This window comes from Dipodomys spectabilis, unplaced genomic scaffold (assembly GCF_019054845.1).
Source record: "Dipodomys spectabilis isolate Male_0828 unplaced genomic scaffold, ASM1905484v1 ptg000145l, whole genome shotgun sequence".
Taxonomy (NCBI): Eukaryota; Metazoa; Chordata; class Mammalia; order Rodentia; family Heteromyidae; genus Dipodomys; species Dipodomys spectabilis.
In genome coordinates, this window is record NW_024870822.1 from 11,092,953 (window position 1) to 11,113,634 (window position 20,682).

A 20,682-nucleotide genomic window follows, 5' to 3' on the forward strand; every position below is an offset into this window, starting at 1 on the left:
GGAAGAAATGATTCACTTCGAAATGATTCACCTGTAAAGGGAGCAAGGTGTACACAGCAGGTGTCAAAAACTTGATCCACCAGTGGACATTACCCACATTGCTGTTCTTTTACTCATTTAAGGGGAAAAAATGGATGCCCAGTTTTGCTTTCTCTTTCAAGAAACAGTCTGTCCCAAAGTTAAATCAAGTGACTTATGAAAACAAGAGGTTTGGACCTCCCCCAACCCCTCTCTTGTTAAAAGTCTGAATGAGGTGATATCCTACTGCCTTAGAGCTGAAGAGCAGGTCAGTCAGGTTCTGAGGTGCTGGATTACACAAACAGCCAGCCAGCCAGCTAGCCAGCCCCACCTAATTTTGTGCTTCTCCTGTACCCTTCTGCTCAATGCAACAGTGTCTCACTTCACTCATCTGCTCTCTTCACATCCAGCAGCCTCACTCCAAGCAAGATAACTGTGGTATTTCCATTCCCCTGGTAAATGCCTCCTAGTCCTGAAGGTAAGTGTGTGCTTGCTGGGTTACTTAGGGCTCTTTCGCTCTCTCATTTATTTAGAGCAATCATCATCGTTTGAAACTTTGACAGCACACCATCAGGCAAGTTGCTACAAAGACCTTAGTAAAAACAGGTCATTGTTTCGTTACATAATTAGTTAATGCTAAGTAAGTGACCGTTTGCACTTTCTAAAGGATGAAACCAGTGAAAGAGTTAAATTGAAACCTGATTTAAAATGTATGTGACTACAGTATAGAATTTCCTCAAGTCTGGTCTTAGGTAAGGACATCAAAATGTTCAAAGAAACACCAGCAGGAATATAACTTAAATACTTAGACTTACATTCTGCATTTGGTTTAAAGGATTAGAATACAATTGTTAAAAAAAAAAGTAATCAGCACATACAGTTAATCACGAAGTTCTATAAAATTTTTTGTCCAAAGATTTTCTTAAGTCAGTTAATACAGATGATAATCCTGTGGAATAAACAGGTTTCTTAAAGGTATTTTCTTTCATGACTATGTAAAACTCCTTGAAGGGATGATGATTTCCTGTTGTCCTACTTTCTCTTTGATCCATAGAACTTGTTCCTATAGATAGTGAAATATGGTAGGTAGAAGGCTGGAAACATCATGCCTGGGAATTTGGATTCAGAAAAATTTTTGGAGGCACATGTTTTCTAATTTTGAATGTCATCTGCCTAATATTTTAAGTATTGAAATTTATGATTGAGAACTCCTACGTTAGCAGGGGTCATGATATTCCCTTTATTTTCCTGTGGACTTACATGCATTCAAGTCTTTTAATTTGAACAATACTTACAGAGTTTAAAATTTTGTCCAAGGCAAAAAGCCATGCTTTCTTTTTCTCTGTTTTATTTTTCCATTAAAAAAAACAAGTAAAAGTGAGATCATACGCATAAGGTTTCAGGGTAGAATTAAGCTTTCCACATTGTTATCCTTCCAAAAGGCAAAATTTCTAAGTATGATTTCTGACATCCTGATTTATTGTGACTCTTTTATTTAGAGTAAACAAAATACCTCCCAAGATCAAAAACCACACTTAAAATAATATTCAATTCCTTAAATTTTGCCTGGAATATTAATTAAATATTTGACAGATTGAGTTTCCTATAAGTAGAAATACACTAATCTTTCTTAATTTGTTGCCAAGGATCAGCAGCAACAGTAGCAAGAAATAATCAAGGAAAAATGGTCTCTTATTAGTAAGTGATTCTTATTAGTAAGTTCAATCTCAAAATATGCTATTGTATTATCCTTTCAGTATACCTGAAATGTTGTTTAATTTAAAACTTTCTTATTTTCATTGATTTTTGAATGACTTAATTTCTAAACTTGAATGACAGGGTTAAATACTTGACCCAAACCAGAACATATACTTATTTTCACATTTTAATTAGAAAATGTCTGTGGACTAGTGACAATATTTTACCCAAAGAAGCAATATTATGCAGAGTAGATGTTTGTTTTCCTTAATGGCCAGAGGTATTATTCCTCCATTTTCTTCTCTTTGTGTACTCTTTATACAAAAGTAGTAACTTGAAACCATCATACCAGTACCAAAGAACGTGGAGAAAATAGTGTCCATTATCTCTCTGCAGAAGAATTGTTTAAAATTGAAACACTAATTCTCAAGTATATTTTGAAAGTTATTAAATACTACCAACAACAAAAATATCTTAATCTATAGGAAAGTTTAGAATCTATATACTTAAGGCGCCACAAAGGTGCTTGAAATCTGCCTTTTTCCTTTCTTTATTTGTTTTTTGTGGGTGATGATTTTTTCCTTAGAAGTTTTAAAAATTGTGATGACCAGAGCCCTGTCTCTAAGCTACATTTCCTGAATTCCTTTGGAAGTTATACCCACTCAAGTTGCTACTACCTAGGTCCAAGAAGGGGCAAGGAATAGGAGGAAAAATGAAGCCACTTGGTTTCCCTGGTTCTCTCTCTCTCTCTCTCTCTCTCTGATTTTAATTTTAATTCCATTTTTTTGTCTGATCTCACAAGGCTGATGGATGAACTTTGGTAAACTTAAACATACTGTTTTCTCTCCTCTGTTTCTCTCTGTCTCTGTCTCTACACACACACACACACACACACACACACACACATGTGCATATATATATGCATTCAAATATTTGAATTCTTGAGATGCAGAGAGCCTGGAAGGACAGAGAGAAAAAAAAAGATTTCATTTACTGTCCTCTGTAACTTCTGTATCCCTTAACCAGCTGTTGCTGCTTACAATAGACTTTGTCTCAGGATGAGGTCAGACTTAACCTAAATAAGTTTATCTTCTGCAAAATTTCAGGGCTGGATTTCTGAATAACAGTCAGGGGGGAAACTTATTTTCTGCCGAATGCCACTTGGATATTTATAATATAATCCAAGGTCATACAAAAGTATTAATACAGAGAAGATGGGCCATGTACAGCCAATGGGAAACAAACATGTCTGACTTGTCCTGTAGGACATGATTTAGTGAAACTTATACAGCCTAACAGCTCTGGGAAATCCTTTTGTTCCAGTCTCTTATAGATGAGGATTTCCAGCCCTGGTGTGTCCCCTTCTTTAAGATGAAAGCTGCCTGAGTCAGGGGATCCGAAGCAGCAGTTGTCTTCTGCTGTGACATTCAAATTATGCGAATCTGTCAGTCTCTACTAAAGTACCCCGATGCCTGCATTAATTTTTGACATAATAGGAAACCGTATTCAAACATATTGCCCTTTCCCACTCATCCCTTTCTTACTTTTCCCAGGAGATAAATTATAGGAAGTAGTAGAATGTTTCTTTCGTTTGGGATATCGATGCCTTGGGCTTTCAAGTTACAATTCAAATTAGGTAAAGGAATGAAAGGGCCCCTTGGTGGTTCAGTGTTACAGACAAGGTGAAACTGGAACAACAAAACGCACTTTGTTGGCTTGGTATATGTGGATTCTCATTATGGGAAGGAAATGAACACTCAAAAAATGCCATGTGCCTCATGTAACAGTATAAGAAAGCTGGAACTGTTTAGAGTCTCCTCCCCACACTCTGGTGACCACTTTTTTTAAAAGCAGGGGAAAATAAGCACACAAAGAGAGAGAGAGAGAGAGAGAGAGAGAGAGAGAGAGAGAGAGAGAGAGAGAGAGAGGGAAAGAGAGAGAGTGCAAATTAAACACTATAGTAATATAAAAAAGAATGGCTAAGTACAATCCACAATTCACAAATCACTGGCAGAAGATAATGCATGACTGTCATATTTGCAGGGTTTAGAAGAGAAAAGTATTTGTGCAAAAGAACAGATATCTAAATGTGTTAGGAGAAGTATCGCTTCATAGCATACTAGTCAATTGTACCTCCTGTGGATAATGGCTCACGTTATGTTCATGTGAATCTTTGAATCTACTTTGTAAATATCTGGTTAAAATAAAATGTACAGACAGTTGTTGGGGTTTCTTAAGTCCAGATAAAATATATTTATTGTGTTTGAGGGATACTTAAAACTAAAACTCAGTATCTTCAGTGTTTTGAAGTGATAGGCAAAAGTTTCAAGAGACTGAGATAAACATATGACAGTAGAAGGCAGCTAAATGACAAAGTTTACACTCTATCCTAACTACTTTTACAAAGATGAGTCCAGTTGGCCCTCCACACCATGTATTCTGCACCCCTGTGGTCAACTAACTGTGGATTCAGCAAAAAAGAAAAAGTGCATCTGTACTAAACTAATATAGACCGTTTTCTTGTCATTCTTTAAATAATGAAATATCACAGCTTTTATATAATATGTACATTGCATTATATGCAAGCTAGAGAAGAGTTGAAATATTCAGGACAGGAATATACTGCAAGCAAAAATATACCTAGTTCATATATAGGACTTGAGTGTGTGCAGATATGAGTCTTCTGGAACCCATTGTGAGGGAAAACAGCACAAATGAGCTCGGTCTCAGTTGTACCAGGGTTTGAATCCTAACCCTGTATCCCCATTAGTAGCTGTGAGTGCTTGGACACATTGTTTATACACCAGGATGTCTTCATTCATTTGTGACTAGAATCATGAGTCTTTCTTGTTGTTTGTGTTGGTAAGAACCAAATGGGAAAGACAGAAGTCCTGTGATTGAGACATGCATTATCAGTTAACACTATTTTCCAACTATACTAATAATCTTAGCACTTAATCCAATTTAGTTGGTTATCACAAAAAAGTGAATAAAATTTAAGGAAGTAGGATTGCCACAGATGCCAACATCTGGGAAACTCCATGCCAACACAGAGCCTCACCAGGAAAACAAGAAACCATTTCCTTACCTCATTAGTCAACAGAACTCGCATCTTCTTACAAGCAACAGTGGTTATTCTAGACTTCTAACATTAAAGGGTATTTTCTGCTTGAGTTTTAACTTTACATGTGACTCTACATAGGTAAAATAATGGGATCAGGACCACTCCTATTCAGGAAGCATTTTATTGTTGTTGTTGTGAATACTGGAGTTCAAACTCAGCGCTATGCATTTGTTCAGATTTTTGGCTTGTGTGTTGTTATTTGGGGGCATCCACCAGTCCTATTTTTGCTAATTATTTTGAAGATGGAATATCCCAAATAATACTTGTGCCAGGTTGGCTTTGGACTTCAGTCCTCAAAATCTCAGCCTACTGATTATCTAGGATGACAGGGATCAAGCACTGGCAGCTGGCCTGCCTATCTTTTTCTTTTCTTTCTTTCTTTTTTTTTAATTAAAGACTTTACTTAAGTGATTTGCCAAGGAGTGGCAATAAAAGTTTTAGTCAATAAAAGTTTTAGAATTCCAAAGGACCTTACTTATATAACAAACCCCACTGTACATCATCTTTAATATATTTATATATAGTGGTCAGTCATGGGGCCTGAACTCTGGGCCTGGGCGCTGTCCCTGAGGTCTTCAGCTTAAGGGTAACACTCTACCACTTGACCCATAATGCCACTTCTGGTCTTTTCTGCTTATGTAGTGCTGAGGAATCAAACCTAAGGCCTCATGCATACAAGGCAAGAACTCTACCACTGAGCCACCTTCCCAGTCCCTACAAATAACTTTTAAAAAATGTTTTAGCATAATGATAAAATATTTTTAAAAATGGAGTGCTTTCTAACAGATTTTGGTAGAGATATTCTATTAGAATGTATTCTAGGTATATTTATGTTGTAATATAATGAGAGGTATCACAAAGTAAAAGGTATATATGTGAGGGGAACCCTCAAAACGAAAAAGTAATCAAAGAGAGTGTGGACAGGTTTGTTAGGACCCAATGAAAAGTCTTCAAGTTTGAAAAGATTAGGGAGAGGTCCTAAGAAATAACCTAAATAATAACACTTGTACTATTTCCTTTTTCATAACTGCCTCAGTCAACTGGGAAGCCTTTAGTAAAATAGAATGTCCAATTCAAAGAGCAGGAAATCAGTTCTCTGACCCTATTGCTTGAGAAAGAAGGCATAGTGTGTGTGTGTGTGTGTGTGTGTGTGTGTGTGTGTGTGTGTGTGTGTGTGTGGTGTGTTAATGGAGACTGACTAGGGGTTCACAAATGCTAGGGTGACACCTTTACTTTAGTTATCCAATGACAATTTTTATATTCTGTTTGTATCCAAGGCTCATATTGTATCTCAGGCCGGCTTCTAACTCTCCATCCTACTGACCCTAACTCTTGATTGGGGAAACTGGGATTATAGGCATAAACCAACCACACACAACTTTTAACAATTGTTTAAAATTAACATTTCTCAGGGAGAAATGTTTTAAATTTCAGGACTTAATGAAGCTGGAGTCAGTGGAGTTGATTTGTATACCATGCCTTTTCTTTCTTCCCTAGTTTTCATCACTAGCCACTTGAAGCCTCAGTTCTTTCTATAGCACACAAATAATACAGCTGCATTTCCTGTTTCAAGAGGCTGTCGTTGGGCTCTAGTGAGGTGATAATGTAAACTTTGTGACCCCTACATACTATACAGCTATCATTATATGTAAGCACATAACTGTACAGAGTGCCCCATCTTACATTAGAACAGTTCTGTCCCATCACTTTGGTAATTTCAATGATGATAAGGTAACAGACGATCATTATCTTGATAATTTTTCAATTTGTGACTGCAGGCAAAATTTTGATATACACCTAATTCTAAAATTATTTTCCATAATACCCTATTTATTAATTGTGGCACTTCCATACTGACTATAGTATGTTTAGATGGACAACTGGAACCATTTTTTATTGTGATATATATCCTGAAGCATTGTCTTCATGTATAAAAGTTGAAAGTGTATTCTAAAGAAAGTGTATTCTAAAATCTAATCTTAATTCTCTCTAACTTGGGGTTAACTAGGAACAAAAACATCATGAAAATTAAAAATGGATGTTGGTTTCAAATTCAAGTCATTCGAAGTAGATAGCAGTAAAATGCATTCCAGTGAGTTGCTGAATGATTTGCTTTATAGTACTGATATATGGCCTTTAATGTATAATCAATAAATCATTTTCATAACAAATATTCAAGATTATTACTTTAAAACATTTTTGTCTGAAGAAAATATGCTATCTCTACATGCACTATACTTAAAATATTTAAATTTTTTAGCAGTTTACACACCTATCTTTGTGTACATTTGTGTGTGTATTTGCAAGCATGTACCTACATAATAACTTATCTGACACTAACCAAACTTTGAAATATGGTATCTGGCTAGAGAAAGAATTTTTTCCTGCATTTCTCTAGAAGGAAAGAAGAAATAGAGAAATTAGAACTGAATAACATTAATACCTAATAATAACACAAAAACCATCATCCTCTGAAACAATATGTTAAACAAAGAATATATTCTTAGCTTAACACTATGTTTCTAGATATTTATCTTTTGGGGGGGAAATGTAGATCTATAAAACACTCTGAGTACTTTAATGAATAATTTAAGTAAATGATTGTTATTTATTTTCAGATTTCTCTTAATAAAACCAGTACTGCAGAAGGCTACCATGTTCATATTAGTCAAAATTGTGTTGGTTTCAACTTTGTTTATTTCACTACCCTTTGGGAGCCATGAGAAACAAAATTTAGGAGCAAATACAACCCGAAGTATTGCAGACATTTTGGAAACAATGGAAACAAAATCATATTCTTTGAAAGGAAAAGTAAATGCAACTTCAGAGAATGAAAACAGAAATAATTTTGATCCCAAGGCAGGTAATGATTCCCCCTCGAAACTATTCACAGCCAATGAAACAACAAATGCTACCAGTAACTCCTCAGTAAACAACTTTACCGTGGGTCCAGGAACTCCACCTACATTTTCTGCAAGCTCTTCCTTGATTCATGGCTTTGCTACTAAGTTGCCTTTGAACTCATCTATATCAAGTAAACATCTTTTGTCAACCTCAGCACAGATGAATTCTACAGATACTGTATCATCAGGAAACTTCAATTGGTCTCTGAACAATTTCACAATGAAAACTCCTGACAATATTTCTGCCACAGTTGGCGTACTATCCTCAACACCAGCTACTAATTCTGTGACCCCCTTGACAACAGAACCAACCAGATGGCTTACCACAAGCAATTACACCTTCTCCGGTTTTACTCCCTATCAAGAAAATACAACGCTACAGCCCACGTTAAAATTCACCAATAATTCAAAACTCTTTCCAAACACATCAGACCCCCAAAAAGGTAAAAGATGATGTAAAATTATGTGGTATTGATTCTCCAAAGAAATCACATTGATTAAGACAAAGGAATGTACCATGCTTAGAAAGTAGAGGAGAATGCTGTAGTACCAGTAGTTCTTACTGTTGGGCAGGTTAATTACATTAACCTGAGAGAGTAAATTAGCTTTAGGGATTAATTGAGCATTTGCTAATATTAATTGAGCATTTACTAATCATTACCTAAGAAAGAAGGCTCTTGGACAAATGAGGGGTTAGATTGGTCAAAGATGGCGGTGGTAGATTTCTGAAATGTTAGAAATATTCATTTCCACTGACTCAAAGACTTTTAAGAATTAATGTGTTTACTACTAAATAACTGAATATTAAAAATATGTATATGAGTTTTGAAAAATTAATGAAAATGAATACATTTTAAAAATTACCTGTTCACAAAGCAATTGAAACAATAGTGAAACACATATTTTAAAAATTAGACAAGTACAACAAAACGAAATCCCTTATTTCTTTTAATACCTGATAAAATTACATAAATTGAGTTATATTTCAATGTAAATTATTATATGCTTATTTGTATGTTTCACTTAGGGGTTATACCAAACTTTGAAACATAAAATGATAAATATCTAATATCTGGTAAGTTATTTATTATGCTTTTTAGATTTTAGGTCGTGTCATATTTTTGGGTAATTAAAATGATTTTATTATTTTTAGCTACCATTTCTTCCTCAGAAACTAATTTTGAATGTAATTTCTTAGAAAAAAGGAAGAAAAAAAGAAAACACCAAGAAGTTAAAAATAATATATAGTAGAAGGTATCTTGAGCTCAGAAAAAATATTAAGCAGTTTATGGATAAACTAATTTTTCACAAATCCTGAGTACTTAAAAAATACACAGTTGCTGGGCACTGGTGGCTCACGCCTGTATTCCTGTATTCCTAGCTACTCAGGAGGCTGAGATCTGAGGATGGCGGTTCAAAGCCAGCTCGGGCAGGAAAGTCTGAGAGACCCTTTTATCTCCAATAAACCACTAGAAAACAGGAAGTGGTGCTGTGGCTCAAGCGGTAGAGTGCTCACCTTGAGCTGAAGAGTGCAGTGATAGCTCCCAAGCCCAAAGTTCAAGCCCCTCAACCGAAAAAAAAAATACACAGTACACACACCAACATGCACATGTCACCTTTGTCTAATTTAAAATGAATTATTAATCATTATTGGTTATATAAAATGTCTACATGCACGTATATATATATATATCATTTTTGAATAATTATTTTCTATGTCTTGTGAATTTTTTTTGTCTTCTAGAGAATAAAAACACAGGAATAGTATTTGGAGCCATTTTAGGGGCTATTCTTTGTGCTTCATTGCTTACTCTTGTTGGCTATTTGTTATGTGGAAAAAGGAAAACAGACTCATTTTCCCATCAGCGGCTTTATGAGGATAGAAATGAACCAGGTAAGAACTACTTTTAGAGCGTCTCCTGGACACATTGGTTTTTTTCCAGAAGGGAGTTACATGACACAAAACAATTTTCTCAAAGAAAAAAAATTGGAAAAGCAATTATCTATGTGTGACTAAAATTTAAAACCTACTAATGACTCTTTTTTCCCTTTCCTTTATTTATTTTCTCTTTTTTATTGTTATAAAGATAAAGTACAGAGGGGTTACATTCATGTAAATCAGGTAATGAATTCATTTCTTCCTTGGACTGTGTCACCCCTTCACTAATAAGTCTTGTTCATTATAACAAAATTGGTTTTAAATAATAATTCCAACATCCAAATATATGCATACAATTGGAATGTAATGATATAAAATTGTGGAAAAATAGCCAGTTTTGTTAAAAATCTGTTAGAAAGCCATTCTTTATTATTGTAAGATCTGTGAGTAGCAATAACTTGAAGAAATATTTTATTCTAATGTACAAATCTTCCAGAATATATATACACATACAGTAGCCTCATTTAACCACCTTAATAACACTGTAAAACAGAATAGCTAATATACGCATATGTGCACACCTAAAGTCACAATATACCTCAACTCAGGAACTTTACCCTCATGTGAAGGAAAAAGCCAGCTATAAAGTCTACAAAGGAGATATCTACACACTAAAAATAAAGCAAGAGTCTGATCTATAACAACATGCAAAAAGAATAGAAATAAAATTGCTTCAAATGCTTGTTTTATCTTTCTCTTCATACTTTAGGGTATCATCTATTTACTTGTTTGCACAAGCAATTTTCCTACCATAACAAATGTTAACCGCCTCCAATGATAGGATTCTCACAGTTTTGATGAGTTCAGTTCATCCCTGGCATTTTATTTATATTCAGAACCAAATCCATTAGCTGTAAATAATTCAACAGAATTTTGCTTATGAGTTTCTAATAATCCATATACAAAATGTCTGACACTTTTCAAAGTTAAATAAAAGGATTTCTAATGCTTCTAAACATTTTTAACTGTGAATCTTTTCTTGTATATGTACCACCAAACAAAATATCAATCGGATATCATGGAAGCAGGTATGATAGATGTGTAGGGGTTCAGGAAAACTTTGAGACATCTCTCCAAAGTTGTAGTTTCTAAGTAGATGATTTAAGTAATTGCAGGTAAAAGCATGATGAGACCAAACAAAAATAATTAGGCTATTAGCATAATTAATGATTAGTCACTGCTTGCAGTAATTTTAGATATTTAAAGTATGCTTATGTTTTCTTTGAAAATGAATTCAAGATCTTAAGGAAATATTTGACTCAGTAAACAACAACCACAACAACAACCACATACAACTTGTATTAGAAAATCTTAAGTACATGACAACTTGTGCCAGCCAAAAGAAACAGAACCCATCAAATAGCTTTCTTCTAGGTCTACTTTAAATAGCTTGGCTATCAAAATATTGTATTAGTAAAATAATAGCAGTAGATTTGCAAAGCTCTCACGTTTTTATGCTCTCACGTTTTAAGAAATCATTTTTAACAGCAAAATTAAAAAATTCTGAACATGTTCGCAAGGTGTTGGCAATCACAAGATTCCAAAGTAAATGAGGCATATGTTGATATTTGCATACACAAAATATTAGAGCATTTTTTTTTGTTGTGGTTGTTCCCTTCGTTCTTTGATTTTGAGGCTGTCAGCAGCAAGATAAATAAAGTAAGCCAGTAAGTAAATAAGTACTTGGGTTTGAACTTAGGCTATGACTTGAGTCACATCTGTAGCCATTTTGTATTAATTATTTTTCAATAGGTTCCCATCTCTACACGGGCCATCACAAACTACAATTGTCTGATACACAATTACCTGTGTAGGTGTGGGTGGGATAACAGGAATGTACCACTATGCTTGGCCATAAGGGATGTCCTGAACTTTGGATTGCCTTCGAATCCGGAGCCTCTCAATCTCTGCCTTTATGAGCCACAGCACCCTTGTCAGCAGTGATAGTTTAGATGTACCAACGTTCTCTTACAAATAGAAATAAATGTTGCCTGAAAAATCTGTTTATTTAAAATTTCAAATGTGGTATCTGAAGAGCTCGTGTAAGAGATGTCCCTACTCAACCATCTTCAATAATTCCTATAATCTGATAATTACCAGATTCCTGCACACAACTTTCAGATTCACAAAAAAAAGCGTGCTTTTATTTATTTACTAACTCAATTTTTTTTTCAGTGCTGCGATTAGACAACTCGCCAGAACCTTATGATGTGAGCTTTGGAAATTCTAGTTACTACACCTCATCTGTGAATGGTGCACCACTGTCAGAAACCCGAGAAAATGCACACGATGGCATTCCTATGGATGACATCCCTCCAGTTCGTACCTCAGTATGACACTAAGGTCAGAAGTACTGCAGAGGCAAGTGTTTACCCACACCCTGGCATTGAGCAAACTCTTCTTCCAGGACAACCACTGTCATGGACAAAGGCAAGGAGATCTGCAAAAGCATGAGACTAATCTTGGAAAACAAAGGAACTAGATCGTCAAAAAGTTTTCCTTTCTTACAACTTCTGGCTGAGAAAAAGCACCTATGACCTAACCATATTTTCTAACTTGGCTTATTTTTGTCTTAGTAGAATAACTTTGTGGAATCAAGTATGGCTAAGAAAGACATCACATGTTATCACTGCCTGATAAGTTCAGAATTAAAATCTTCAACAACTGGGAACTCAAATTATATTTTCACATTTTTTCCCCTAACATAACCCAATGCATTGAATCTTTAACTGATTTGCCTGTAGTTCTAGGTCCACCAAACAAGATTAACATTTGCTTGAGGAAAATTTAATAATAAAAACAGTTTTACAGCTAGAGAGCTGCTAGGGTCCTGGGTTTCTGCCACTGAGAAATTAAGATAATAGGAATAAGAGACATCTATGACCTTCATTTTTCTTTTCATTAGCACATACATTGCCAGCCTACTGAGCTGCTAAGGTAATAAGAGCTTTATGCAAGAAGACCATTGTAGGGAATTTGACACTGGCAAGATGTCATATCTTCCCTAAATGGAGTATTCCAACTAAGCTGAAAGTACATATTCTCCCCTCTGTCTCTATCTTTATCTCATTCTGTCTCATTCACCTTATAAATATACATACATATATACATATATATGTATATCTGTAATTGGGTTTAAATTAATTCCTAAAAACTCAATGAGAAACATGGTGATGAATATATTCATATACATAATTTATATGATTTTAACAAGTTAGATGAAAATAGGGCTTATTATATATTGACAGTATTGTGTGCTTAATACATGGAATAAATTCTACATTTCCAAGATTATGGGCTTGAACATTTAAAAGAGATAAATAGCATTATTAAGCAAATGAAAATTTTCTGGTTATCACTTTTGCAAGAAACTTTTTTTTTGTCAGTTGTGGGGCTTGAACTCTGGGCCTGGGCACTGTCCCTCAGCTCTTCAGCTCAAGGCTAGAACACTTGAGCCACAACACCATTTCTGGTTTTCTGGTGGTTTATTGGAAATAAGAGTCTCACAAACTTTCCTGCCTGGGCTGACTTTGAATCACGATCCTCAGATCTCAGCCTCCTGAGTAGCTAAGGTTACTGGAGTGAGCCATTGGCACTGACTTAATCTGAATTTTAATGTTTTTTAATTTGTTTAAAATTATCACCTGTCTCTGACACACACACTCTAATTCTTAGTGTAGAAAAGTCTTGACCTTAAAGATTAGAGAGTTCGGTCAAGAGTTAAATTCCCCTGAAGTAATGAGTTTATGAAGAGAGTATAACAATGCAAGTGCTAGCCTAGAGACTTTTTGCACATACATGTGTGTGCATGTGTAAAGTAACACAGAAATATCCTTAGCAAATAAGAGCTAGAAAGTACTGAAAGAACATACTTACCCCATATTGCCATAAAAATAGCAAAGAAGACTGTTCCTCCATTATCAAATAAGTATGTCACCTTAATGGAAAACACATAAAAATATTAATCATGTGAGTAATTATAACAATCCAATGTGAAATCACAGTATTTCATAGATTGTAAATATAGTTGATGGATCCTTCCATGGGTCCAGCAACTGTTTAATGTGATTGTTATACAGGAAAAAAAAATGAGAGAATGACAGTGCTCTTCTTTCTTCCCCCTAGTTTCCTTTGCACTACAAATTCATTTCAGTTTAGAAGTTTTTCTAGTACCCCAAGGAAGTATTTTTGGACCACAAATGTCCAAACAATAAGATGAAATGAAGGAATTAGCTTTTCAGGGGGAAAAAATATATGAAGTTGAATTTCCTGTTAGCCAAACTTCCAGGAACATGGAACAAACAAAATTTGGAGATTTGCTAGTGAGCTATTGCCTGCAATAGAAAGGTACCACAGCACTATTCCCACTCTCTCATGATTATAACATGTCCAATAGTGCCTTATTACATCTAATATCTTCCATTGTGCATTGTTGTAAGAAGTTCCATAATCACTGAACAGTGTTTTTATTTTTTCTTCTTTTCTTTTCTTTTTTCATTGTTATCTGAAACTTGATAAATAACAATGTACAGTCAGGCAATGCTATTGAATACCACTTTCAGACTTGCAAGTATTATTTGATTTTAATAAAATCCATATTAAATAAAATCCAATGTGCTTTTGTGTGTTTTAGTTTGCATAAAATTTTCACTATATACATTTGTGAGATTCAACTAATTCAGCCAGTGCAAGAAATATTTAGCACAAACACAAATACAATAGAAACTAGAGTAGTCTGTAGTCTTCCTTTATCCGTTGGGAATAGTTTCCCAGAACTTCAGTGGATATCTGAAGTTTTGCAGATAGTACCAAGCCTCCCTCTCTCTCTCTCTCTCTCTCCTGCTTTTTCCTAATATATAACTCTGATACATAAATTTGACCAAATAAGAGCTTAATAACAGTATTCAAATGGAATAAGATAGCAATATATTAGAAACCACATAATTCATGTAGTCCTTCTCTGAAGAATATACTTACTCTTCTTGTGATAATGTGAGATGATAGAATGTCCATATGGTCAGATGAAATGTGATGAATGAAAGATGCATTGTGAGACTGCATAAAATTGCCTAAGTAAGAGCTTCTTGAACATAAGTACTGTACTACTAAGAATGTGGATTTGATACTGTGTATACTGCACGTCTAAATGTGCCTGTCTAAAGGGAGATTCACAGTCCAGACAGAACACTGGACTGGCACAAGATTTCATCATGGTGTCCAGAACATCATACAGTTTATGACATGAATTTCTGCTCGTTTCTTTACTGTGCAGAGTGCAGTTATGAATGCAGGTAAATAAGACCATGGAAAGTGAAACTGCAAGTGTGAAACTGGTGGCACATGTCTATAAACCTCCTTACTCAGGAGACTGAAATTTGAGAAGGTTTTGAAGACAGCCTGGGCAGAAAAAAGCTTTGAGGCACCTTAATTAATCACCAAAAAGACAGAAGTGGAGCTGTGGCTCAATGGTAGAGTTCTAGACTTGAGAAAAAAAGCTCAAAGACAGCACCTAGGCTCTGAGATCAAGGCACTGAAGGGGATAAAAAGTGTAACTGTAGACAAAGGGTGATAACCATGTAGAGAAAACATGGGAAGGAGGGTGAGGCCAACTGAAGGTTCAGTGAGATCCCTTGCTCAGAGTGCTGGCTGGAACACTAAACACTAATAATGATCATTGTAATTGGAACTTCTGCTTTTCCATAACATAGAATTCTTTAAAATACCATCCTAAAAAGATATGCTCCTTTTGAAGACCTGTGGTTAGATATAAAGTATCCTACTATGGCTGTAAAATTCTCTATCAAAGCTTGAGAGTTCTAAAAATGTTGTAAGTTGCTTTTTAGAGTATTTGTCAGCATCTTTTATGTTCAAGAGAGAAAAAAAAATCTTAAAGAATGTCTCCTGTAGAGCTCATAAAATTACCCCCCCAGCAGGGGAAGCGAGATTCTTTGTGTGCAAAGACACCCCACAGAGACACCTGAAGCTTCTCAATTGTCAAACAGCTGTTGGTTTTCCTTTTTAAATAAGCGGAGTATTGGAAATGTCCCTGCAGTGATAGGACTGAGACTTCACATAGGTGGCTATAAAGGTCAGTAAGAAATGGTATCTCTTTCCTGCTTCAGAAAAAAAAAAATGTCTGTGGAAAAGTAGCGGATAAAGAGCCACATTGAACCATTTTGTCCTGGTGGGCATGATTTGTCACAGTTTGTTGACTTTTGGAGCAATTTGCATGTTTTCTTTCTTTGTAAAATTCATTTAGAAATCTTTCAGGAATGTTTTAAATTCAATAAATTTACACACTCCTTTAGAAAGTCATCTATTAGTTTTACTGTACATAAAATAGTCTTATAACCTGAGATTACATAGATGTAATGAAAGAGAAAGCTATAAGGAGGGTTGGAGAAGACTTTAGTACTTTACCTAATCAAGAGTACCAAAAATGTAAATCATTGTCTATAGATTTTCTAATACCTTACACATGGGATGTAGCAGGATATTGGAGATGACAGACATTGGACATATTGGGGACAGTTATTTGGGAATCTGTAATTATAAGTTAAGTTGTTAAGAGCTTCATTTAGGGCACTGAATTGAAAAGGGAAGGAGACAGCAATAATGGAGCCCAGCACACTGTGGATGACTCAAATTTCCATCATAAATAATTGGCAAGAGAACAAAATGAGAGTAAACTTGCTTTTTCATAGGGCAAGAATACCTGCTGTGCTGAAGGAACCCCAGATGAAAATTTTGAGGCAGTTCCACAAGCAGCATGAGAGACTCTTACCCAAACAAAAGGTGGTTTGCAACAAAGACATATCTTATAAATATGTTAAAAACAATAGCAAGAAAGAAAAAAAATTTGAGTCTTTAACTTGGGGTTCATTTCACCTAACATCAACTTATCTGAACATTTCTGCTTGACTCAGACATATACTAGTTATTGCAAATAAGGGAAACCATGGGACCTATGTTTCTTTGGGCCTGGCTTACTTCACTTAATAGAATTTTTTCCAAGGCGTTCCATTTCCTAACACATGGGCAATGTCATTCTATCTGATGGAGGCATATAATTCCATTGTGTATATATACCACATTTTCTTGATCATTCTTCTACTGAGGGGCATCTGGGTTGGTTCCATATCTTAGCTATGATAAATAATGCTGCAATAAATACAGTTGTGCTGCTAACTTTAGTATGGTTTGCTCTACCTAAAGAAATATATTTGCAATAAAGTATGTTTTTAGAAAAAAAATAGCTTGCTTTAATGAATAAAATGATATGTAAACAAACATTTTGAGCAGCATTGTCCATATGAATAGGGATAATACATGAAGAGTTAATTGAAGTGAGCATAAACAGCCATCAATTCTCCATTACATCTCGTGTTCTTGGAAAGATGAATGTGGCTCCATCTTTTGCCTTGTGATGTTGCTTAGTACCAGGTCAGGACCCTGCCACAACAAGGCTATCACTAGATGATTCTCCTTGACTTTGTATCTCCAGAAACAAAATAAGCTAAAATGAATCTCTTCTTTATAAAGTAGACTGCCTTGGATATTTCATCAGAGTAACAGAAAATAGAATAAAATAAAGGTTAATCATATAGCTGTCATGTTCCAGAACACAGGGGAAGTATGAGGGAGGGCTGAAATGTAGCCACTAGAAGAGAGTGTAAGGAAAGTTTTGGAGGTGACAGTTATATTCTTTTGATTGATGATTTCACACACACATACATATGTTTGTACATACATACATACATACATGAATATATGTATATATAACAAAATATAGCAATTTGTATACTTCAAATATTCATATTTCACTCTAAGTTAATTATACATCAACAAAAGTATTTTACAATAAAGCATACTATTGGTAAAGGTGCATGCTTTCTTAAACTTTTATAGACATTAGAATCACCTAGAACACTTTAGAACATACTTTAAAAAAAAAATCAGTCGTGGAGCTTGAACTCTGGGCCTGGGTGCTGTCCCTCAGCTCTTCAGCTCAAGGTGAGCACTCTACCACTTGAGCTACAGCACCACTTCCGGTTTTCTGGTAGATACTTGGAGATAAGAGTCTCATGGACTTTCCTGCCTGGGTTAGCTTTGAACAGCAATCCTCAGATCTCAGCCTCCTGAGTAGCTAGGATTACAGGTATGAGCCACAGGTGCCCGGAACCATAATGTCTTTTAGAAAGGTAAAAAAATCTGAAGATTTTGATTTATACTTTCTGGCATGTAGTCCGGATTTCAAGTTTTCAATAATCTTTCAGGTAATTCTAGTAGATGGCTGCTTGGGAATTTTTGGTATGTTATTGTATTCTATCTGTAGAGTGAGAAGTATTTTACCTTCCTGAGCCTTCACAGACAGCACAAATGGAGTCCTTAATGGAAACATTTGTTCTCATAAAAAGTCTAGAAGCAATTTCAAGTATAAGTTTGTGTCCATGGTGGAAGTTATAAGCTCTAATTACTAAAATGATATATTTAAATTAATATATACTCTCTTTGTAGTTTCAACAGTTTTTCTCACTTGTCCCTGACACTATGATTCCTGGAACTGAGATGAGTAGATTTGGGATGAGAACTTCTCAGGGCTAAGGGAGGAGAATGTGAAGGTTGAGCTTACCTTGGCATAGATGCAGCTGTCATTGAGTCTCTGCAATGAGCAATTCTTATCACACAGAGGACACATGAACACTTCAGTGGCTTCACAAATTTCTTGGCTTGAGAAATCAAAGAAAAAAAAAACCCATGAATATCTTTAGAAATCTGCTTAGCAGCTTGAAGCACCTTGCTGGGAACAGCAAGGCTGAAGGAAAAGGGAAGAAGCAAAGATGGAGACTTGGTGAACAAGATTATGGCTTCAATTTAAGTGGTTTAAGATATGTGTGATACAAAGGCTTTCCTATACTTCTTTAGGAAACGATCAAAATATTCTTATGATAATACATCATCTTTTAGACTTGTGTGATACTTATGGAGCTTTCATTTGGTTGTTTATATATACTGTCATGGCCCTCCGAATAATACTGTGAGTACACATCACTGGAGCTTTCTGCCTATTCATCTGATTTGTTTGAGATAGGGTCTTATTTCCTAAGCCAAGTTGATCTCAAATTCTAGTTCTTTGTATCTCTTACTCCCAGGTGCGTGGAGTGATGATCACATCTGGGAAGAAATAGACTTTTAATCAATTATACAGGCTTCAAAGTGGCTGCGCTGGCATTAAATCTGACTACACCTTTACAATCTACATCCCAGTATATAATATTGCTGCAGATGCTGACTGACAGCATGTTGTCTTGATTCATGTTGTCATGACAACCTTCCATAGTTTCTATTGACTTAAATACATTGTCAATTACAATGTAATTTATGGCACATCTTTTTCCATTTTATGGACACTAATTCTTTTGTAAAAAGCTCAGTATACATTATATATGGCTTCACGACAGAAATACAGAGCCATCATCAATATCTGATACATACTCAGAGTTCATAGCAACATAGTTTTGGTATGTTTGTCTGCACGTATGTTCATATAAACCTAAACTTTTCTGTCCTATGCAGTTCTTTGCCAGTTTATGGATTCTGAGTAAAATTTCTTTAAATAAATTTATTCTGGGGATGCTAAAAGGAATTTAGTCTTTAGAAAATATGTGACTGTTAATTATTAATCGGTAGTGCATCTAGTCAGAACTGCTATCTTAAAGAAGGCATATGCTAAAGCAAAAATAAATCCATGTGTATTTTGAGATGTTTGTAACCTAAGACAAAATGAAAAAATAACAGTAAGTTAGTAATAGAATAAAATGGTGTAACAGTTTCTGTGGGCAAAGATGGAGTCATGACCTTTAAGTCCCTTAGAGTTCACCTCAATAGCAGAAAATGGTAATTATTTCCTTTGTGAAGAGGAAATTAATGATCATTTTAAGTGATTTGCTTGCTAACATAGAGCTTTTTGTATAAGTTTCACTGACTATAGATCAAGTTCTCCATTAACTATAAAATATGTAAAAGAATTTTTACAGACATGTTTTAAAAATACTTATACATGCTTAAAGAAAAATTTCCTATCAACAATAATGACAATGGACTATGCTTTATATAATATACATGTTCCAGTGTCATCTTGCTAGTAATCAGCATATCTATATAAAGTAGGATAAAACATGCAATTCAAGACTGTAAAGAAAATAAAAGAAGATTCCATATTCTCTTTGCAATATTAATAATTTTTAGAAACAAGAATTAGCTTACTTCCTGAAGAAGAAACTTTTAACTGAATGGGTCTATCTACCTTTATTATGCTTCATAAATGCTTTCAATTTATTCTATACTGAAAACTCATACAAAATAGTATCAGTGATATTTTATAGGACATAAACTTTTCTACCTTCAACAAGCCCAGATTTAAGAGTTTTGAATTCCATTGATTAGACAACCTTCTATTTCTTACTGTCATAATCATTAAATTCATTTGCTATACGTTGCCAGAAGCTTAAATCAATATACAACAAAAAATATTAGTCTTTTTTTTTTTCTTTCAGTTTTTTAGCCTGAAGAGATTTGGAAATCACAGACTTTTTTTGACTCTAGTTAACCACTAGAGGGAAGTAGAGGTCTCATCATAAATGTTTATTGATTTCTTAGGTCCTGACAATCAGAACTTTTATTCTAATTGCACCATGCTTTCACTTGATGTGTAGATACGCTTATGAGGAAATTTTAAAAAAAGAAATGACAATTATTACACATTTAAAAAGAAGCAAGATGTCTTTTGGATGGATTTTTGGGCTCCCTCATCCCAGGATCCTAATGCTTCCAGTAACTCAGATAACATGACTAAAAGTAGAAGAAAAAAAAAATCTGTGACATAGATTTGTGGAGCATAAGGTGAAGATAGGTTTAAAGGACAACAATATGATACCATGGATAAAATGTTTGTTTTAAAATCAGATATAATCATCAGAGAAATGTAAGTCAAAACTACA

The 20,682-nt window shown here is 34.8% G+C and overlaps 2 protein-coding genes across 2 annotated transcripts in view; one reads left to right on the plus strand and one right to left on the minus strand.

Moving 5' to 3' along the window:
* Nucleotides 1-20,682, minus strand: part of Ano3 (anoctamin 3) — a 304,851-nt gene that overhangs the window by 52,882 nt on the left and 231,287 nt on the right. The window contains exons 14-15 of the mRNA XM_042691327.1: nucleotides 18,315-18,411; nucleotides 13,559-13,619 (exon numbers count right to left, since the gene is read on the minus strand). Of these exons, the coding sequence (XP_042547261.1) occupies nucleotides 13,559-13,619; nucleotides 18,315-18,411 (158 nt within the window). The remainder of the gene's footprint in view (nucleotides 1-13,558; nucleotides 13,620-18,314; nucleotides 18,412-20,682) is intronic.
* Nucleotides 7,470-12,477, plus strand: Muc15 (mucin 15, cell surface associated). Its single transcript, XM_042691330.1, has 3 exons — nucleotides 7,470-8,186; nucleotides 9,488-9,637; nucleotides 11,858-12,477. The coding sequence occupies exons 1-3, from the start codon at nucleotides 7,496-7,498 to the stop codon at nucleotides 12,016-12,018; spliced, it is 1,002 nt and encodes a 333-aa protein (XP_042547264.1). The 5' UTR covers nucleotides 7,470-7,495; the 3' UTR covers nucleotides 12,019-12,477.